General features: G+C 52.2%; 1 protein-coding gene across 1 annotated transcript in view; it reads left to right on the top strand.

Annotated features, from left to right (window-relative positions):
- Positions 1-22,254, top strand: part of LOC100769865 (cholesterol 24-hydroxylase) — a 30,449-nt gene extending 8,195 nt beyond the window's left edge. Inside the window, exons 3-15 of the mRNA XM_027416365.2 lie at positions 393-474; positions 3,835-3,908; positions 4,301-4,387; positions 9,397-9,535; positions 10,097-10,207; positions 10,987-11,137; positions 11,275-11,337; positions 14,347-14,419; positions 16,377-16,461; positions 16,993-17,103; positions 20,494-20,582; positions 21,156-21,222; positions 21,518-22,254. Of these exons, the coding sequence (XP_027272166.1) occupies positions 393-474; positions 3,835-3,908; positions 4,301-4,387; positions 9,397-9,535; positions 10,097-10,207; positions 10,987-11,137; positions 11,275-11,337; positions 14,347-14,419; positions 16,377-16,461; positions 16,993-17,103; positions 20,494-20,582; positions 21,156-21,222; positions 21,518-21,688 (1,303 nt within the window). The 3' untranslated portion in view covers positions 21,689-22,254. The remainder of the gene's footprint in view (positions 1-392; positions 475-3,834; positions 3,909-4,300; positions 4,388-9,396; positions 9,536-10,096; positions 10,208-10,986; positions 11,138-11,274; positions 11,338-14,346; positions 14,420-16,376; positions 16,462-16,992; positions 17,104-20,493; positions 20,583-21,155; positions 21,223-21,517) is intronic.
- Positions 22,255-22,652: the final 398 nt, after the last annotated feature.

Genomic DNA, 22,652 nt, shown 5'->3' with positions numbered 1-22,652 from the left:
CCTTAGGATCTCTAAGCCTCAGTTTCCTCATCAGTAAACTGGCTTTGCGTGCAGGTAAAAGTTATTGTTTGGGGTGTTATTCTCTATCTTTCAAAACACTCCTGAACGCATGATATCACTTCATTCCTGGCACAAGCTTTTGTGGGTAGAGGAGGGTATTTCAACCCTTCTTTCTTGGACGTGGAAAGGGAGTCCTGACTTAGCAATGAGTTAACAGCAGAGAAGAGACACACATACCCCGCCAGGCTTCCTGGGCCCCAGAAGAAGGTCTGCAACTAGGGCCAAGTGTCTCTTGGAATGGAATGTCTCTGCTCCTCCTGGCAGTGGGGACCTTCTGAGCCAGGGGTGATGGTATTCAGGCCTGGGGAACTGACAGTTGCTTTGTCTCCTAGGGCTAAGAAGTATGGTCCTGTTGTGAGAGTCAATGTCTTCCACAAAACCTCAGTCATTGTCACGAGTCCTGAATCAGTCAAGGTAGAAGATGGTTCCCTTGCAGCGTCCTTCCCTTTCCCTGGTTTTCGGGTGACACTGGGCCCCAGGGACTAATATGGCCCTGCTAGCCAACCTCCTTTGCGTCCTTTCCAAGGAGGCTTTTCTGTGTAGTCCAACCACATGATATGTTGAAACTTCCCAGAGGTAGGGCTTAAGTACCCTATTGATAGAGGATTGTGGGCCATGTTGGTACTAGGGACAGGTACCCATTACCTTCAGGGATACCCTCAAATATGACCTGGGCAAGTGACTTCATTTCTCTGGGCCCCAGTTTCCTTCTTCATCTTTAAAGTAGCGATGATGGCCTCTCACAAGGCTTCAGAATGGGGAGGAATTGATATGTGTGAGCCCTCTACCCATGCCTGGCACACAGCAACACCTCAATAGATGGTGCTGTTCCTAGTGGACTTGTGGGTGGAGCTCTCTGCATTCAGGGTGGCTGTGTGACCCATAGAGAGAGACAAAGTGCAATTCAGGATGTGTGTGTGTGTGTGTGTGTGTGTGTGTTCAAGATTTATCTTTTAATCTGTGTATATTTTTGCATCTGTGTATGGGTATGTACCAGTGAGTGCAAATGCTTGCAGAACCCAGAAGAGGCCTTGCATCCCCTGGAGCTGGAGTTAGGGGCAGCTGTGAGCCACCTGACTCAGGTGCTGGGAATTGAACTCCAGTCCTTTGTGAGAGCAGTATGTGCTCTTAACCTCTGAGCCATCTCTTCAGCCCAGTGTTAGTGGGTTTTGTTTTGTATTGCTTTGGCAATCCTGGGAATAAAGCCCAAAGCCTGGGTCTTACAAGGGTGTCACCACTGAGCGCCACCCCCAGCCCTAAGCTAGAACTTCATGGACAGTATCAGGAGACATATTGGACAACCATGGCATCATGAACAAAGTTAAAATCATTTAAAAATATGAATTCCTCTGGTGTGGTGTTGCACTCCTCTAATACCAGCACCTTGGAGGCAGAGGCAGGGTTTTGTATGACTTCAAGGCCACCCTGGTCTACACAATGTGTACCAGGCCAGCCAGAGCTACCGAGTGAGACCATCTCACAACAACACAAAGCATTTCTGTCATTGTTTCACTTCCTTAAAGGGTGCCAGGCTTCAGCTTGATAAGTGACTTCCTTGCAGATGGGTTCGGTCCTTTCCAGCCTTGACTGAAGCATAGGCTAGAACAGACTTGACTCCAGGGCTGGGCCAGCCCCTCTGTGAGGGAATAGTTATTCTGCAGCCCCTCCCAAAGACTTTGTGTCTAAGGCTGGTATGCCCTGGGCCAGGGAAACTGCACCTACCTGTGGTGTGTGTGAGCCCGGAGCCCCTCAAAGCCAATGGCTGTCCATTCATTGTGCCACCTCTGTTTTGCAGTGTCACTGTGTGTGCACATGGTGCATTCGTGAAGCAGGATGCAGCCCCTCAGGATCTCTTTTCACCCATAGCTTCCCTCCAGAATGCTGGCCTAAAACTGCCAGCCTCCAGCAGTCTTCCTGGAACCTGCCCCCTGACTGTGCCACTTAGCACAGCTGCTGGGCTGTATCTGGGTCTCCTTTAGTGTCTTTGTTCTGGAATTGACTGGGTGGAGTGGAGAGCAGGATGGCCCTCAGTCACTATGCCCTTGCTTGCCCTGCTTTTCTGTCCTTTTGGTTCACATTCCCATACGTCCTATCCGAGCATCTGAAGGTAAACACTTGATACGTTTTCTTTTGCCCAGTTTTCTGGTTATTTACTGCAGGAGAGTAAGTCCCTAGCTGTTACTGCCTCAGTTGTGACATCAGTAGAAGTGACCAGAGCAAGAGGTAAGGTGTGTGTGTGGGTCCTTGTGTATCTCTTTCACCCCCAAAGCACAACTCAGTGGTCAGTCATGAATCTTTTGGGATATCAGGCTGTGGGAGATTCCTGGTGGTGGCACCTCAGTAGTAGAGACTCTAGTTTAGTTGAGGAGGGGCTCACATATGTGGGGGACCTTTGAGAGGAGTACGAAGGTGAGATTTGCTGTCATGGTCTTGGGTGGACAGGGTGATAGATGGCAGACTTGATTTATAAAGTGTGTGGGCATGGGGCTGACATTTCTGGATTGGATGAGAGACTCTAATGTCTCTCATAGTTCAAAGTCAGCCACCTCTGGGTTTTCTGTTAGCTGAAAACTTTTGGTGTGAGACTGCAGGGCAGAGCCCACAGAAGCCCGTAGCCCTGGTTGTTGTAGAGAAGTTCCCAGCTCCTTCCCAGAGCTCCCAGAACCAAACTTAGTCTCTGACGGGGCCCTGTGAACTCCACTGCCCACCCCACTTCACAAATCATGGCTGGGATGTACCTTAGAACCCAGAGTTCACTCCTTTCACTTGGCTGCATATTGTCTGGTTCAAATCCTGTGTCCACCTTGCTTCAGCTTTTGCTGTTCTGTTTTTTGACACAGAGTCTAACACAGGCCAGGCTGGTCTCAAACTCACTATGTAGCCAAGGATGACCTTGAACCGCTGACCCTCCTGCCTCCATCTCTGTGCTGGCATTATAGGTGTCCGCCACCATGCCCATCTTCTGCAGGGCTGGGCACTGCAGATCCACGGCTTTGTGCTTGCTGGGCAAGCACGCTACAAACTCGGCAGCATCCCAGGCCCCGTGTGCTAGGTTCAAATCTCTGTTTCTCCATCTGTGTGTACAGTGAGCATAAAACAGCTTCTGTGTCTGAGGGCTGGTGGAGCAGGAAGAGAACTAACTGCAGGATGCCAACACATTGGCATTTATTGAGCGCTTGCTGTGTACCAGGAACCGTTTTCAGTTCTGCTGCAGAGCTAGCTTACTGCTCACTACAGCCTGGACCAGGCAGACACCTTTCAGCATCATCTTCAGACAGGGGCCAACTCATCCAGGGGATGGTGTTAGCAAATATGGAACAATGCTGAGCCTAGCCCAAGCCATCTTCTACTGGGTTCCACTGCCCCAGAAGCTATTGGATGACATCAGTGTTGATATCACATAGCTCTTGAGAGGCACTCCAGAAAGTTCTTTTTCCTGTGAGGCTGGCTTGGGACTGATGACAGAGAACACACATAGAGAAGGTCTCTCCTGTGTCAAAGGTTCACAAAAGTGTGGGCCTCTTTCACACTGCTTGGAAGGCATGGTGTATGGTCCCATGCCCATTCCAGCTGAGTGGTCACAGGACAAGTCCCAGCATCTCTGGAACCCTTTCTATATCCCTCTACAATTAAAGACAGGCTTCCTGGTATGTGACTAACCGTCCACTTGGTCATGTATTTGTTATATTCCCTTTGGGGCTGGGGCTTGGCTGGTGTCAGCATGCTGCCGAGGGCAACCTCTCATGGATTGTGTTGTTTTGGGGGGCTATTTAGAAGTTCCTGATGTCCACCAAGTACAACAAGGACTCCAAGATGTACCGTGCGATTCAGACTGTGTTCGGGGAGAGGTAAGGACGCTGGGAACAGCGCGCATGGTGGCTGCCCTGTGCATGGTGGCACCACTCTTGTCATTGGTATTTAATGCCTCTTCCCCTCTGGGGGCAGATAGGGACATGGAGGTTGTTGATGCTGGGACACGGGGCCACCCAGCTTGTTTATTGATGTGTTTAGATTGGTGTATAAAAATGGCATGTTTGTAAGACGCACATGATGTTTTGAGACACACACCACTCTTCCTTTCTTACTGTACTAAATGGCCTCTCTCACCCACATTGACACCTATGAACTGGCTACACCCACGGTGCGAGGCAGCCATCACCCCACAGGTGACTCTGTGCCTGCTGAGCAGTCCCTCCTGCTCTCCACCTTCCTTCTGGCACCCATTTCCTGTCTCTTGCAGACTATTTGGCCAGGGCTTGGTGTCTGAATGTGACTATGGGCGCTGGTACAAGCAGAGAAGAGTCATGGACTTGGCCTTCAGTCGCAGGTGAGCATGCTGGGACGGGATAGGCCCTGCTTGGCCAGGGGTGGTGCTGGCTGGAGAGGGCTCTTCAGTGGGGAGGCCTCATTCAGCTAAAGAGATATCTGGGGACATCAGAAGTCAAAAGGGGGCCGGGCGTTGGTGGCGCACGCCTTTAATCCCAGCATTTAGGAGGCTGAGGCAGGCGGATCTCTGTGAGTTCGAGGCCAGCCTGGTCTCCAGAGCGAGTGCCAGGATAGGCTCCAAAGCTACACAGAGAAATACTGTCTCGAAAAACAAAAAAACCAAAACAAAAGAAGTTAAAAGGGATAACTTAGTGAGGCCCCTATTTGGCTAGCTTGGGAACAAGGTCTGCATGACCCCAGTGGCCAGAAGTGGGGACAAGGGTGGAGTCCTTGCTATCCAAAACCACCCCACCTCAGACTCTGGGTTTATTTTATTCAGTTTTAAAAATAAGATCCTTGATGGTACTTTTTTTAAACAATAACTTTTATTGAGTTGTACATCACATTCCTTACACTTCTCTCATTGGAAATGTATCATTCAACAATTTTTAGTGTTCCTAGATTTGTACCACCATCACTACTTAATTCCAATCATCACTCTGTCTAGATTCTTGACCTTCCACATACATGGATCAACACAGTGTGCAGCCCTTCGTGTATGGCTTCTCTCACCAAGAATGATGTTCATAACCTGTACTAATATTTAGTTCCTTGTTACTGAATAATGCCCCCCCACATAGTTAGTAGGCAGAGAGCTTTCATGAACAGTGCTACCAGGACACATTGGCATTGGTTTTCATGTGGACACGCACCTTCGTTTCCCTTGGGTATAAATAACCTTTTGTAGTCGTGGGGTAGCGTGCTGAGTGTGTGTCTAACTTTCTGAGAGAGGCAATGTTTTACTTTGATATAATTTCAAATTTATGAAAATGTCTTTTATTCACATTGACTTGTTGTTAGAGCCATAGTTTCATTCTCTGTCTGTGTGTATACATGTTTATTGTGTGGGGCATAGTGGCGCATACCTGTATCTCCAGAACCTAGGAGAAGGAGACAGGAAAACTACAAGTTCTAGGTTAGCCTGGGCTACATACTGAGATCCCCCCCCCATCTCAAACAAAAGAACTATATTCATATATATGTATATATGAATCATTATCTACAGATAACTTGCCTATACAGACACATACATACATCTGTATTTGCTATTCTTTCTATGATGTGTGTATCGGTCTATGCAATTTCCTTTTCTTGTTCCTTTGTTTTTTTTGTTGTTGTTGTTGTTTTTTTCTGAGATAGGGTCTCACTAGGTAGCTCTGGCTGTCTTGGAACTTGCTATGTAGACCAGGGTGTCCTCAAACTCACAAATGATCTGCCTGCCTCTGCCTCCTGAGTGCCAGCTGGGCACACCATCCTTCGGCTTGGGCTTGTTTATGATCTCCTCGTGATGAGGCTTGGGTCTGTTTTTGTAGAAACAAGAATCACATCCCAGGGTGCACGGTGATTGTTTGCCCTAAGATGACTTTGTTTAGGGTTAGGGTGAGGGGTCCATAAGGGTTTTTGGCTACAGGTCCCTCTAGGTCCCTCTAGATTCTAGAATCTAGAATTAATAATCTGTGGAGTCTGTGTAGACATTCCCTCCTGAGCCATCCCTGTAGTCTCTCCTATGCCCTCCCTGCCTCCACCTTTTTCCTTCAATGCATCCTCCTAACTGCTCCAGACAGATGTCAATAAAACTCAGACTTCTCCCACCCCACTGCTTGGTAACCTTTAGTGACTCACAGTCAGATGAAAGATGGAGGTCAGCCCTTCATCTCTAGTCTGCCCCTGCCTTGCCAGCTTCTTGCTTCCCACCATCCTGGAGCTACCATATTCTTGTTTACACCATCTCAGTGTGCTTTCCCTAGGGAATTCCTGTTGCCTGTGTGATACCCAGCTGAGGTATTCCCTCCAGGGCTGAGCACATACCCCATCATGGCTCCTGCCACACCCAGGGAGTGTTGTTTCCCCAACCAACCCATCTCTCTAATGATATCATGAGTTCCAGAAACAGGAGAGATCCTGGCCCATAACTTCTGTGTCCACACAGCACAAGGTACCCCACAAGCTCTCCAAGAATGCCCATGAGAGATCTGAGGAACTGGCAGAGTCTGGAACTTCCTTGGGAGCTGCTTAAGGAATAACAAGGGAAAGTGAGAGTGGGTTATACAGCCAGCTGAGTGCTGTGGTCCCTGTCTCCAGTTATGAGGGGAACAAAGATTCCAACCAGATGGTTCTAATCACAGAGCCTGGTAGAGATGCTTGCTACCAAGTTTACGTTCAATTCCTGGACCCATTTGTTAGGAGAGAACCAATTCCTGAAAGTTTTATCCCCCACAATATATGTTAAAAAAAAAAAGAAAGCTGCAGGTCAGTCTTCATCACTCCTTTCAGAAAGAGGACCCCGTTTCTGACTCCCACAGCATTTAAAAACACCGCTGGGGCCTGGGGAATGATTTAGCAGGTAAAATTCTTGCCATGTGAACATAAGGACCAGAATTTAGGCCCTCCAATCTGGGTGGGTGTGGAGGCCCACCTGTAATCTCGGTATCTGGAGATGGAGGCAGGAAATCCACAGAGCAAGCTAGCCAGTTGGACCGGTTCAAACAATGACCTCTGGACTCAGTGAGAGACCCTGCATCCATACATAGGTAGAGAGCAGTAGGGAAAGATACTCCACGCCAACCTTAGGACTTCACACACTCACATGCATGTGCATGAGCACATACGCTGTGCATACATCCTACCCCCTGAGCAAAAAGGCCCACATAGCACCAAGTATGGCATCCTGGCCCTCTCATGTGGCAGGATGTTTTATTAGCATTTTTGGGAGCTCCCACAAGATGTTAAGGTGCCACCCTAGAGAGGGCCATTTCTTTGTAAACGCCTATGTTGTCAAGCTGTAGGGAAGACTTTGGACCATTCAAGCATTGAGAGGCTGGGTAAATCCTAATTCACCCATGAAGAAAATATAGGAATGGCTGGTGGCTCAGCCTCCAGCTGTTATCTCCACCGAATGCCACTACATCCTTTAAACAAAACTGCGAGAGTACACCCACACTTTCTACTTCCGAGATTTTACTTTTACTAGAAGAGCTTGGTCTAGGTTTTGTTTGTTTGTTTGTTTTTTCTAGAAAAGACTAGAGTGTTGGGGCCAGCAAGATGGTTCAGTGAGTAAAGGCACCTGCTTGCCAATCCTGGCAACTTGAGTCTGATTGCTGGGATGCACTAGGTTGAAGGAGAGAACCAATTCCCCCAGGTTCCCCTTTGACCTCCCCAGGGCACTTATTTACATATATGCATATATGCGGTGCACATGCATACACACACACAGTACATAAATAAACAGATGCTGAGAACAAAAGACCACAGGGCAGAGGCTGCGAGGCTGCACCACATCCCTGTCCCTCCAGCAGCTTGCTTTGCTTACAGTGGTGGCCAGAAAGTCAGTGTTGGCCAGCCACACACTGCCCACATAGTTCACCAGACAGTGATTGCTAAAAGCAAATACAAAAACAGCCACTCAATGCATCCCTGCAGACTGTGTGAGCAGATGAAGAGAAATCAAGGCATTAGGATCATGTATTGGTGCTTGGGAGAGACTTGTCCCGAGGATCATCTTGAAGCTGGACAGGTGTCCAGGTGCTAACAGGAGGGAGGACAGTGGAGGGACTTGTGCTCAACGGTGGGTTGGAGCTGGAGCGTTATTCTTTGAAGGAGGGTGCCGTTGCGGGCAGAAGTCAGCAGGGGGCAGAGTCTGCCCCTCCCTTCCCTAGGTTTTTTTTTTTCTTCCTTCCTAAGAGCAAAAGTTGCTTCCAGGATTTTGAGGTTGGGGAGGAAGGGTGCTGAGAGATTCTTCCAGGGAAGGCTGGCTGTAGGATAAGATGCTCAGCTGGCAGCAGCCAGGAAAGAGTCACACCAAGCAGGTGAGGCCCCAGAGCAGTTTCTTTCCTAATTGAAAAAATGCTCTTTTTGTTTCTCTTTCATACTTGTTGCTAATGTTTAAAAAGCTTCTTATTTGGAAATAACTCCAAATTTCCAGATTAAATTGCAAGATGAAGAATGTAGGACAAAGAGGGGCCTGGAGCGATGGCTCGGTGGTTAAGAGCACTTGCTGCTCTTGCAGAGGACCTGGCTATCGCCTGACCCCCACATGTGCATCCAAGAGCATGTGTCATGTGCACACTCAAGGGCCAGCACCCACATGATGGCTCACAACTGTCCAGCTCCAGTTCCCAGGGGATCTGATGTTCTCCCCTGGCCTCCACTGGCACCTGGCATGCGTGTGGCACACTTACATGCATGGTGAAAGACCCATACGCTTAAAATAAGATACAGACAAAGGACCAGAGTCCCCATGTACGCTTTTCTCAGATTTCCGTCAACCACTTCTAATCATAAGCATAATTTTCTCTTGGTAAATGTGTGTAATGGGAAATGTGCCATTCTCCTCTCCTCCTTTCTCCTGTGGTTGCTGTTTTTGAGTTTGGGGTGTATCCCTCCATGAACCCTTCTAAACTGTGCTTGGGGGATGTGCCAGGGCAGAGAACGCAGTGACCTTGGGAGCTGAGTTGAAGATGGCATTTGGGGTCTCATTTCCACATAGACTTAGGTCCTGTGGCTGCTCAGGGACAGGAGTGAAATGGTACCCTGGCATGGGCAGGTAAAGGGAAGAGACAGTGCAAGCAGAGGGCAGAAAGGAAGTCAGGACAGCTGTGTTTAGGACTGTAGGGGACCCCACAATTTCAGCACTGTCAGATCCCTCTGAAGTCACAGTGGGAGCATCACATTGGCAGAGAACCTATGAAACCTTTAAGACTGGGGGGTGGGGGGCAAAGGGGTAGTGTCCACTCAGGGCTGGGTTCAGTTGCTCTAACCCCAGTCTTAATCTGGGGTTAGTTTGGGAAGCTGACAAGGCCAGAGTTCAGGGGACAGGGTGGCCAGCCAGGGACTCTTGTACTGCTTTCCCAGCTCCTTGGTTAGCCTGATGGAGACCTTCAATGAGAAGGCGGAGCAGCTGGTGGAAATTCTAGAAGCCAAGGCCGACGGGCAGACACCGGTGTCCATGCAGGACATGCTGACCTGTGCCACCATCGACATCCTGGCCAAGGTAATGGGTGGTGCTGGCCAGCGGGCGGAGCCGGGGGAGGCTGGGGCACAGGGACTGTGGCTCCCCTTCTCTCTTCTTCCTTCTATAGCTCAGCTGTGCCTCTTCTGTGCTCTGTGTAGCTTTCATGTTTTATCTCATACATTTAAAGTGACCTAGTGTGACATTGGGTTCTGACTCCATCTCCAAAAAAATGAATCCCCGGAGGTATTGGGACTGGCTTCAGTTGGTCAAGGCAAAGGTGGATGTTCTCTGAGGCCCACCTGTCTTCATGGTCCTCTATACCCCTGTGGGGTGTGGCTGGGTGGTAGCAGCACACTTGGTCATTGTAAACAATGCAGTGCAGTGTGGGTGTGCACCCTGAGCAAGGTCCCAGCCCAGGGAGAAACAGCGTTGGGCCAGGGAGGAGGACCAAACTGTCCACTTAATCATCAGGACTTCCCACGGGGTCAGGCGTGGGTGACACAGCACAAGGTCCAGGTCGCCAGCTGCATGTGCCAGTCTCTGCGTGGATGCACTGTGGCCCGTGTCTCCAGGTTTGACTTCAGCTTTCTCTCCCCACAGGCAGCTTTTGGGATGGAGACCAGCATGCTCCTGGGTGCCCAGAAACCCCTGTCCCAGGCGGTGAAGGTCATGCTGGAGGGTATCAGTGCGTCCCGTAACACCCTGGCGAAGGTACTGCCTGCTCTTCTGGCCACCACACTCTAGTTGTGCCCCTGTGTGTACTGGCGCGCCTCCTTCAGTGACGTCTTCGCAATGGGTTTTGTGTGTCCCAAATGACTTCTGAATCCAGATTTGCATGCTTTGCCTGAAAGTGGAAGGGCAAAATCAAAGTGGTTTAATGTAAGGACTTAACTTTTGTCTTGTGTTAAACGATCCCCAAAGCAGGCATTCTAGGGTGCTATGATGACTTCACCATGACAGATGTCCCTGGATTCTTCTGTCTTTGTGTTCCACTGTCCTCAGAACCTCACCTCATTGTCATAAGATGGTTGTTGTAGCTCCAGCTATCACTTCCCTATTCCAGACATGAAGAAGAAGAAAGGGGAAAGGTGATTCCTGAGCCAATCTCCAGGCTCCCTTCTGTTCCTGGGGGCCTTCCGTCTCTGCGCTTGCAGCCCCCAGCGCCACCCCGTCTTTTCAGCCATTGATTCTACTTCACTTCCCTCTGGCCCCGACTTCTCCTTCCCGGTGCAGCCCTAACTGTCTCCCTCCTTCAGGGGCCCTTTCTTCCCAGCGCTGCATGGAGGCGGAAGTTCTAGGGATTTGGTGCAGGAGGGGGAAGCCCATGCTTGGACACAGTCTGCCATCTTGTTCTGGTCTGCCTGGCTGCTTGATCTTTTCTAGAATTTTCTCACGTTCTCCCCGGCACACCGCTGTATGGATTTCCGGGTGGGGGCTGGGGAGGGAACTGTGGACCTTAAGGGCCGCCTTGAGCTGGGGCTCTCCTTCAGTTCATGCCAGGGAAGAGGAAGAAACTGCGGGAGATCCGAGAGAGCATCCGCCTGCTGCGCCAGGTGGGGAAGGATTGGGTGCAGCGTCGCCGAGAGGCCCTGAAGAGGGGTGAGGACGTGCCCGCCGACATCCTCACGCAGATTCTCAAAGGTGGGGATGCTCCTGCCCCACCGCCAAATGCTCCTCACCGTTGGCCCTGCCACTGGCTTCAGAGAAAATGCTGCTCAGTGAGCCAGGGGCCTGGGAGCCAGGGCTGCCGTGGGGCTGAGCGTGTCCTTGCCTTTCAGCCGAGGAGGGAGCCCAGGACGACCAGGTCCTGCTGGACAACTTTGTCACCTTCTTCATAGCGGGTGCGTAGCTTATGGTGTGGACGGCCCAAGCTTTGCTCCGGGTACCTTACCCCTGATTGACTTCAGGGGTTGTGTGAGCCTAGCTCTGAGCAGGCCCCCAGGGAAGGGAGCGTGTCTGCTGTGTCCTTGACCTAGCTGTTGACTGGGCCATTTGGGGTGTAGGCTTCTTTGATTCAGGAGAGCTTGGCTGTAAATTTAGGGTTCCCTCATTTCAGGTTTATTAAGATTTATTAGCTTGGTACCAATGTGTGCCAAGAACATCCATCCATTTGCTCATCTGGAAAGCTCCCCCCACAGCAGGGAAGCCCTCGGAGATTACCCCCCAAGCACATTAGGTCCAAGTGGAAACCACCCTCATCCCAGACCCTGCCTTCTGCCCCTCCTCCTGTGTGTCTATCCGAGTTGATTTGGTGAGGGCTGTGTCCCCCATGTAAGGGTTCCCTGCTCCGCAGCAGTGAGACGGTGCAGTGTGGACACTCCCGTGGTCCTGTGCAGTAGGGACCCCCACAGATGGGACAAGAGGAACAAATGCTGGGTGCTGGGAAAGCACAGGCAAACAGGAGGGGTAAGTCACGGTCCAATGGCAGAGGTGGACAGGCAGGTTCAGCCACATGGATGGGATGTGTCCAGGTGGACAGAAGCCTATGCAGAGACCATGTTAGAGCTATAGGAACTATAGGGCACCATGCCCACATGGGGTCAAAAGCGTCTCCGAGGGCTGGGACGGCTCAGTTGTTAAAGTGCTTGCTGGGCAAGCATCAGGAACTGAGTTGTGGGTACAGCATCTGCATACAAAGGCCCTTTGCCGGCAGTGGAGCCAGGGGGATCCCAGAGCTCACTGGCCAGCTAGCCTGTCCTAGTCATCCCAAGGAATGACTCCTGAGGTTGACATCTGGTCTCTGCATACATGCACGAACATGCATATGCACACCCATGAACATGTCAGTGCATGCACACACATGCATATGCACACCTATGAACATGTCAGTGCATGCACACACACATGCATGTGCACACCTATGAACATGTCAGTGCATGCACACACACATGCATGTGCACACCGATGAACATGTCAGTGCATGTACACACACATGCATGTGCACACCTATGAACATGTCGGTGCATGCACACACACATGCATGTGCACACCGATGAACATGTCAGTGCATGCACACACACATGCATGTGCACACCGATGAACATGTCAGTGCATGTACACACACATGCATGTGCACACCTATGAACATGTCGGTGCATGCACACACACATGCATGTGCACACCTATGAACATGTCAGTGCATGCACACACATGCATATGCACACCTATGAACATGTCAGTGCATGCACACACACATGCATGTGCACACCTATGAACATGTCAGTGCATGCACACACACATGCATGTGCACACCGATGAACATGTCAGTGCATGTACACACACATGCATGTGCACACCTATGAACATGTCGGTGCATGCACACACACATGCATGTGCACACCTATGAACATGTCAGTGCATGCACACACATGCATATGCACACCCATGAACATGTCAGTGCATGCACACACATGCATATGCACACCTATGAACATGTCAGTGCATGCACACACACATGCATGTGCACACCTATGAACATGTCAGTGCATGTACACACACATGCATGTGCACACCTATGAACATGTCAGTGCATGCACACACACATGTGCACACCCATGAACATGTCAGTGCATGCACACACATGCATGTGCACACCTATGAACATGTCAGAGCATGCACACACACATGCATGTGCACACCCATGAACATGTCAGTGCATGCACACACACATGCATGTGCACACCTATGAACATGTCAGTGCATGCAACACATGCATGTGCACACCTATGAACATGTCAGTGCATGCACACACACATGCATGTGCACACCTATGAACATGTCAGTGCATGTACACACACATGCATGTGCACTGCTATGAATGCATATTCCCCCACATGCACACAGAAAAGAAAGCAAAAATGAAACTGCCTCCGAACGAAGGGCAGAGCTCTCTGCCACTGGCCTGGGCCGGTGTGGAACTCCTGGAGAGCCTGAACCCCATTTCCCCACGCTGTCTCCCAGTCAGGACTAAACAGGCCTTCCTGTCCTCACACCACAGCCTGAGCCTTGGCCTGTGTGGAGCTCGGGGCCCAGGAGCGGGTACGCTGCTGCTCACAGCTCAGGCCGCCCAGGGCTATTCTGGCCCCTCCTGAGTTGTCCTGGCTGGGAGACCCTGGGAGCAGGTGGCCTGGCCTCCCTGCACCAGCCGGTTGTGAGGTGGCTTGTTAGTCACTGGTGGCTGCCTGATGAGCTGTTTGCCCCTCAAGTGCTTTCATGAGACTCAGTGCCCCTCCACACAGCCAAGTCACCCTTGGAGGATTTTGCCTTGTCAACTTGATGGCATCCTTCCTGACCTCAGCTTTCCTGAAAGGACCCTGGCCTTTGGCTGGGGAGGTGTCCTGTCAATCCCTGTGACTGGAGGACCTCAGGGCTAACAGAGAGCTTTGGGTAGATACACAGAGGGCTGGTCAGGGCAGCGCCATGGACCCAAACACTTTCAACTTCAAATTCTTCCTAGCTTATTTTGAGATACTATGTAGACCAGGTTGATCTCAAACTCAGAGACATCCTCCTGCCTCTGCCTCCTAAATTCTGGGATTAAAGGTGTGCACCACCATGAACATCCCTTTGGCTTTCTTTCCTGTAAAATGGGGACAGCTATGCAAAGGATGGAAGCAGTGACTTTCAGAGCATCTAAGTGGAGGCACAGGGCAGGCTTACTCACCCACTGGCCAGCAGAGGGGATGCAAAGACAGACAGACAGACAGACAGACAGACAGAGCGTCTCGTATCACAGCCATGGAGGAGGGAAGAGGTGGACTCTCAGCTGCTACCATGAACCTGGGCTCGCAGGGCAGGGGGTGGGCAACCCTGCAGTTCCCCCAGAGTGGTGACTTGCCTTCCTCCTTCAGGTCACGAGACTTCTGCCAACCACTTGGCATTCACAGTGATGGAGCTGTCTCGCCAGCCAGAAATCGTGGCAAGGTATGAAAGCAGCCCTGGGCACTGGCAAAGGGCTTTTCTGATGTCTTCCCAAGGGCTACCTGTCCCCACATGCCATGGCTGGAACCCTCCAATGGATCTGCTTCCCTTTTCCCCAGGGCCTTTGTACTTGTTTGCTGGCCTGCAACATGTCCATACTCCTCCAGAAAAGCCATCTGAGATCCTTGATGTACCCATCACCTTGCTTCTCCACCCCACTCTACCTGCACTGCCCTAGCTCAGCAGTGTTTCCTTCAGGGACTGTTGTCGCCAAGTCTTTGTTTGCCAAGAGACCAAGAGCTGTGGGCTAACAAGAACTATGGTCCCATTCCTCCTACAGTGCACAGAGTATCCCAGCTGTGGCTGACCACCAGTCCTTTAGGTGGCAGGACCATGGAGGGTAGCGGGGGAGAGGGTGGGACACAGTGCCAGAGCTGGTCAGATCCCAGCTGGCTTCCTTTGCAGATAGGCCCCCCTCAGAAGTGTGAGAGAGCAGACAGAACCAAGCTCAGAGCCCCTGGCCATGCAAGCTGCTGTAGGAACTCTTGGGAAGGGGAGGGAGCATGGATGGTCGTCAGCACCCAGGATGGAAGTGAGAGATGGCAGGAGAGCATAGCATAGCTTGTTGGGGCTGGAGAGGTGGCTCCGTGGTTAAGAGCTCTGGCTGCTCTTCCAGAGGACCCAGGTTTGATTTCCAGCAACCACATGGTGACCTCCAACCATTTGTAGCTCTAGTTCCAGGGGATCCAGAGCCTTCTGGCCTCCACAGGCATTGCATGCATGTGGTATACAGACACACAAGCAGGCAAAACACCAATATACACGAAATTTTAAAAACCGCTTATTGGATATTAAATAAATACATATGTATTAGTACATGTGTGAATAGATGTACTAGAAATATGTCCTTTGAGGCAGATTGGGGTATTCTCAGTGGCAGAGCACTTACTTGCCTCACATGCAAAAGGCCCAGGTTCCACCCCAGATACTGGGAAAATGTGTCACATTTGAACTATTTTTAAACTCAAAGTCCAGGGACACTAAGTGCATTGACACTGTGGTGCAAGCCTGGCTACCACCTGATCCCAGGGCCTTTTCATCTCCCCACCTTAAAACTCCGCCCCTCCCCCTTAAGCAGCTGCACTGATCTGCCTAGGTGCCTGGCAAGAGGAGCATCAGACAGCGTGTGTCTGTCTGTGTCTGGGTTATGTCAACTCAGCATAGAGTCTCCAAGGCTCATGCGTGTTGGAGCCCAGGTCAGAACTGCCTGCCTTCTTTTTCAAAGTCTAGATCTGGCTCCATCATGGGGGTGGAGAGACTTTGGCTTCTCTGAACAGGGTGACATCTGGGCAGTATCTGTCCTTTGCCTGCTGCTCACTAGCTGCAGTGGGCACCATCAGTTCCGACCTTCAGAGCTTCTGGGTTTGCACCCTGAGGCAGAATCACTAGACCATAATTCTGATTTTAATTTTGGAGGAGCTAACACCCTGTTTTTCATGGTAGCTACACAGCTTTCTGTTCTCACCCGTGCTCCGCCCGCATCCCATCTCGTCCTGGCCTTCACGTAATTTGTTATTTTTAAGTCTTGAAATTTTATTTACTTCTTACTCGCTGCCATCCTGATGGATGGGAAGTGGTCCAGATGCATGCAAGGCTGGAGCCTCCCTGGACCATCTTGCTGGCATTTCTGGTTGTGGCTGCCAGCAGTCCACTGTGGTGGGCATGCTCTGTAGAGGCCTGTGCAGGGGCGTGCTGCATTCTAAGGTTGAATTTGAGCAGCAAACAGCAGCAATGGCTATTTTAAGACTCCGCTCCAGGGCTGGGATGCAGCTGTCTTTCCCAGGTGCGCTGGTGGGAACCCCAGGCCCTGCTCTTTGATCTCCCTTCCACCTGTTGCTTTAAATGCTCCTGTAAAGGGCGGTTTCTCTCCAGAGGTGAATTTATTTGTCTTACCTGGCAGGCTGCAGGCCGAGGTGGATGAGGTTGTCGGTTCCAAGAGGCACCTGGACTATGAGGATCTGGGGAGACTGCAGTACCTGTCCCAGGTGTGCGGTGTGGGTGAGCCGCCTATGGTAGATGTGGGGAGTCAGACCTGCCACCTCTCTGAGCCCTTCTTGGAGCCCAAGCTCCCCTAGATTCAACAGCGGGATAGAGATGTGTTCTGCCCACCGCCCCAAGAATGCAGCCAGGGTTGGAAAGTGATCATTTACAACTGGGGCTGAAACTGCTCCTCCAGGCAAGACTGGTTCCAAAGCTTTTCCCCTTGGAGCTGGCTCAGCACCCTCCCATTCAGCCAAGCATAGGACTCCCCTGTGCCCCAGGCAGCCCTCCTCTGGGAGGAGTGGAGCCCTGCCTTCTGCTCCCAATGCTTTTCCTGTGTCCTTCTCCTTTGGGCCTCAGTTTCTCCCATGGCCACATGAGGGGTTGGACACTATGGCAAGGGTGGTATTCTGGGAATCTGGGCCATCCTGGGGCTGAGTGTGTGTTCAGTGGGAATGGGATGGGGACAGAGTGCACTGCTACTGGCCCTGGGGTCTCCTGGGTCCCTGCATCCTCTCCCTGCATGTCTTCTGTAGGTCCTCAAAGAGTCTCTGAGGCTCTACCCACCCGCATGGGGCACCTTCCGCCTGCTGGAGGAGGAGACCCTGATCGATGGGGTCAGAGTCCCTGGCAACACTCCTCTCCTGGTGCGTGGGGCCCTCAGGCCGGCTGGCCTGTTTCTTCCCAGGGTGGACAATTTGAGTTCAGGGAAGTCATAGGCCTGTTCCCATCAAGACAGTCACTTTCCTGGCTGCCTGTGTTTTACCTGAGTGTCCCTGTGACCCTGCCATGTCCTCTCATACCCTTCACATGCCCAGCAGACAGGTCTAGAAAGAAAGTGCCCCACAGACAGCGAGGCTTAGTCACTGTCCTGAGGTCCCAGAGCTGGCAGGAGGGAGATACGGAATGTTCTTAGAGTCACCATTTTGTGTGCTTGTGGTGTGCACGCATGTGAGTGGGCACGGATGTGAGATGTGTGCACACACGGGGTGCTCAGGAATGTGCACGCATGTGAGTGTGTGTGAGATGTGTGCACACACGGGGTGCTCAGGAATGTGCACGCATGTGAGTGTGTGTGAGATGTGTGCACACACGGGGTGCTCAGGAATGTGCACGCATGTGAGTGTGTGCGAGATGTGTGCACACACGGGGTGCTCAGGAATGTGCACGCATGAGTGTGTGCGAGATGTGTGCACACACGGGGTGCCCAGGAATGTGCACGCATGAGTGTGTGCGAGATGTGTGCACACACGGGGTGCTCAGGAATGTGCACGCATGTGAGTGTGTGTGAGATGTGTGCACACACGGGGTGCTCAGGAATGTGCACGCATGTGTGTGTTTGTGAGATGTGTGCACACACGGGGTGCTCAGGAATGTGCACGCATGTGAGTGTGTGTGAGATGTGTGCACACACGGGGTGTTCAGGAATGTGCACGCATGTGAGTGTGTGTGAGATGTGTGCACACACGGGGTGCTCAGGAATGTGCAGGCATATGAGTGTGTGCGAGATGTGTGCACACACGGGGTGCTCAGGAATGTGTAGGCATGTGAGTGTGTGTGAGATGTGTGCACACACGGGGTGCTCAGGAATGTGCACGCATGTGTGTGTGAGATGTGTGCACACACGGGGTGCTCCGGAATGTGCATGCATGTGAGTGTGTGTGAGATGTGTGCACACACGGGGTGCTCAGGAATGTGGGAGCTGGAGGCTGATGTCAAGAACCATCCTCAGCCCTTTCCCACCTTACTCACAGAGTCAGGGTGACTTACTCACAAACTCAGAGCTCGCAGATATGGCGAGTCTCTCTGGCCAGCTTGCTCTGAGGATTTTGCCTCTGCCTTCTGAGGCTGGAGTTGCAGCAGGGCAGCCATGCTCACCCAGAATTTTAAGTGGGTTCCGGGGCTCTGAACTGTGGTCCTCAGGCTTATGTAGCAAGCGCTCTAACCACTGGACCGTCTCCCCAGTCTTTGCCCCTCTCTGTGGTTGTATCTTGCTTGTACAAATAAAGCCTATCTGAAGGTCAGAGGATGTCTGGAGGTTGTACAGACAGACAGGAAGTGAGGTAGCTGGGCAGAAACAGGTATAAGCAGGGAGAAATGGGAACTGGCTGTCTTGTCTGCTGAGACGCTAAAGAAGTAAGGTGTGGTGGTGGCTTGCTCCAGCCAGTCAGGCTTTACCACCAGCTCTGGGAGCTGTGCTCACCACCTTAACTGTCGTCTATGCCGCCATCAAGCAGCTTGTAGCATACTGCCCATAAACCTTTTTTGTCTGTATGAGTAAAAGCTAAGTCTGCCATGCACACAGCATGCTGTACCGCTTGGAGATGGCCTCTGTGTACCCTGGTGGGAATCAACCATGCTGTGTTCAAGTGCGACTGCCACAGCATCTCTGCACCCTGGCCTGCATGAGACTGTGGGACTAGGAAGCCCACTGCAGCTCCATTTTATGTGGAAATTCTTGCCCTACATTGGGTGCCATTTGATGATGGAGTTTTTGGCCCACCTGGTCCCATAGCCATTTAGCCCCAAATAAACACACAGAGGCTTATATTAATTATAAACTGTTTGGCTGATGGCTCAGGCTTCTTATTGTCTGGCTCCCTCTTAATTATTAACCCATTTCTATTAACGGTTTACCCGTAGTACTCTGGCATGTTCCTCCTTTGGTGGCTACATGGAGTCTCCCTCACGTGACTCACTCTCTGAGTTCCCCCTCCTAGCATTCTCCTGCCTGGTAGCCCCGCCTATACTCCCTGCCTGGCTATATCCTGCCTGTCCATTGGCCAAAACACCTTTATTCATCAACCAATAAGAGAAACATATTCACAGCATGCCAAAGGACGTCCCCCATCACCTCCCCGGCATTTCCCCAGCTCATCTCCTTCTTTACTGGCCTCCTCCACTGCTGCACTCTTTCTCCTCCTGCCCTCAACCTGTTGCATCCGATGGGTTGTGTGCAGTTCTGTTGTGTGTGCTTCACTCACCCATGGGGCTCATTGTTTGCATGAGCAAACCTCTCACCTATCTCTGCATGCTGCTTGTCCACCCCAGGAGCAATCACTGTCCTTAGTTCAGCACTTGCCACTGCCTTGCCTCTGTCTGGGATTGGAGAGATCCTGAGTGAGTGTGCCCACTCAGTGCCCAGGGCTGACAGAGGCAGCCACAGGCACAGAAGAACTGTCAATAAATAGGGACAGAACGAGCAAAGCAGGATGAGGGTGCACGCAAGGTTTTGATGTGTAGAGGAGCCCCCCCTCCCCCCGCAGCTCCCTGGTCACCCCTGCCTTAGCCTCAGGTTCCTGGCTCATCCTTCCATGGAATTGGGTGGCAGGTACCAAAGTCAGTCCACCCATGTGCATGAGGTAGTACTCAGCGAATACCCCTGGTACATAGTAGGTCCCCTGGTTCTTCACCCCTGCCTGGTGCTGCCTCTCACTTTCACAGCTCACATTTCACAAGGAAATGAGGTGGGCAGGCCCAGCATAGCCAGTGCCCACAGCCCAGTTAGGGGACACCTTGCTTTTTTGGGTCTAGACACATAGCCCTTGGATTCCCAGGGTGTAGGGGGTGAACCAGTTCCCTCAGGAGGCACCATGAGATCAGGTGAAGGTGGTGGGGCTACAGCTTCCCCTAGCTTCTGCTCTGAAGGCTGAAGTGAGCCTGAGGTGAAGGAGGGGTCAGCCTCCAGTGATCAGGAGGAAGGTTCGTCCCAGCACCAGGCCTCAGTCTGTGGCCATTTAGTTGCTGGGTGACTTCAGGTAAGACCCCGAGCCCTGTCATTTGTAAAACAGAGGTCACCGTGGCTGCCACAGGGGATGGTCCAGCACACCCTGATGGTAATGGCTATATCAATGTCCCCTCTCTTCCTCTTCAAAGTTTTCCAGGGGGAGAGTGGATTGTCACATCTATCTGAATAGGTAGAAAGGGGCGGCATTCCACGTCAGCAGCAGGGTGGGGGGGTGGAGGGGCTGCAATGGGTTGGGAGGTGCAAGAGGAAAGTCCTGGGAACCAGAGATACCAGCTCCTTTGCCCGGCAGTTCAGCACCTATGTCATGGGGAGGATGGACACCTACTTTGAAGACCCACTCACCTTCAACCCTGACCGCTTCAGCCCTGGAGCGCCCAAGTAAGTCCCTCTGTGAGCTGCCATGATGGTGTCGTGGGAGAAGGCTACTGGGCTGAGCTCTCTGCACCCACTGATTCCATTCTTTCAGAACCCCGGGGAGGGGTCTGTGGGGGCCATCACAGCTCAGGAACGGCAGGTCACTTGCCGTTCCAAGTTCCTTTTTTGTTTCCCTGATAAGTACTAGGACAAAACTGGCCTAAGAGGGAAAGATCTTGGGCAGCTAGCGAGTGGCTTGTTGAGCACGGAAGTAGGGCGACTAGGGAACGTCGATGCCAGTGCTTGCCTTACTCTCTCCATCTTATGCAGTCCAGGGTGCCCTCCCTGCCCAAAGAATGGTGCCACGTGCAGTGGGAGGGGCTTCCCGCCCAATTAATGCAATCAAGATAACCCTCTACAGGCTTGCCTCCTCCTGGCTTCTAGTTCTGCCACATTGATGATTAACACTAACGCTCATACCTGCCCAGGGGCAGAGCTTGGCTGTTTGCTGAGGATGGCTCTGCTCCTGGCCCCAACCTGGTCATTGGTGGGGACCGTGGTGTGGACACACTCACCCTGAAGGTCTCTCTCCCACAGGCCTCGGTTCACTTATTTTCCCTTCTCCCTGGGCCACCGCTCCTGCATCGGGCAACAGTTTGCTCAGGTAGGAGGTAGAGGGTCTGGGGCCTCCAAGAAATGACTGCAGGGTGGGGGCCATGCTGGGGAGGGCCTGGGGGGTGAGGCTGAGTGTGCCTGACAGGAGAATGAGAACGGAGAACCTATGCATTTGTTTCTCCCCTGCCCCTCTCTCCCTCTCTCCCCTCCTTCATGGTTTTACCACTGTTTCTGGGTCTCTCACCCTTCCTTCTGCCACTTCCCTCTTTCCTCGCCTTTCCTCTCCTCCCTCCCCCCTCCCCTCCTCCTCATCCTCTCCTTCTTTCCATGCCCTACCCCCACAGATGGAGGTGAAGGTGGTCATGGCTAAGCTGCTTCAGAGGCTTGAGTTCCGGCTGGTGCCTGGGCAGCGTTTTGGGCTGCAAGAGCAGGCTACGCTCAAGCCGCTCGACCCCGTGCTGTGCACCCTGAGGCCCCGGGGCTGGCAGCCTGCTCCCCCACCCCCACCCTGCTGAGCCCTGGGGAGGGTCAGACTCTTCGGGCCAGGGCCTCATTGGCCCCCATTGCTGCCCATGGCCACCCACTGGCACCCCTGACCCTTCTTCTGCCACCTTCCATGATGGCTCCTGGCGGGCCCTGTACCCTCATCCGCTTCACACCCTCAGTGCTTCCTGTCATCTGCTGGCTTTTCAGCCCTTTCTGGTGGGCTCTGCCTGACTCCCAGCCACTACCACCGCCACCTTCTCTCCTGAACCTCTGAACTTCTGCACTGGCCACACCCTCAAAAGAGATACCCTAACTCTTGCTCATTCCCTAAAATCTTCAAGTGACATCCCGCAGGAAGCCCTCCTCACTCCCACAGCGGGCCAGGGTCCCTCCTCTCTGTTCCCTCGGTCACTTGTGCTACCTCTAACACACTGACCACACTGTATTCTGACTGTCTGCTCACGTGACCAGCCGCCCTGCCAGGCTGTGAGTGCCACAGGGCAGGGTCTGTGTGCACATCGTCTCTGAGGCCCCTGCTGCTAACTAGGGTCTGGAACAGAGTCGATGTCCAATAAATGTGTGTTGACTGCATGAATGAACGGCCGCCCAGGCCACAGTGCTCTCCTTTCTTCTGGCTGCAGGGTGGGGTGATGAGGTTGATTCCTGGGTCTGGTACAACTCTGGAAGCTGCCTGCTTACAAATGGCCCTAGAGAGGCCTGGACAATACCACTGTGCAAGAAGCCTGTCTATTACCAGAAGAGTCCTGCTTTAGCAAAAACCAGTTCCCTATGGTAGAGTCTGTGTAGAGGGTCTGAGTGGCTCTGGGGTTGCATGAGGGATCCTGGCATTGAGAACTTGATTTGAGGGGGGGGGGGTGTGACTGGTCCCTGAGGTTGAGGTGGGTATCCATACCTGCTGACACCTGGGGGCACAGTGTTGTACCTACTGACCTAAGCAGAGGAAGCTCTTGGTAGCCCTGAGGTTTGGGAGTG

This window comes from Cricetulus griseus, chromosome 5, assembly GCF_003668045.3.
Source record: "Cricetulus griseus strain 17A/GY chromosome 5, alternate assembly CriGri-PICRH-1.0, whole genome shotgun sequence".
In the NCBI taxonomy this organism is placed as follows: Eukaryota; Metazoa; Chordata; class Mammalia; order Rodentia; family Cricetidae; genus Cricetulus; species Cricetulus griseus.
Note: the sequence above shows the minus strand (reverse complement) of the source record. Positions and strands in the feature narration are given on the sequence as shown.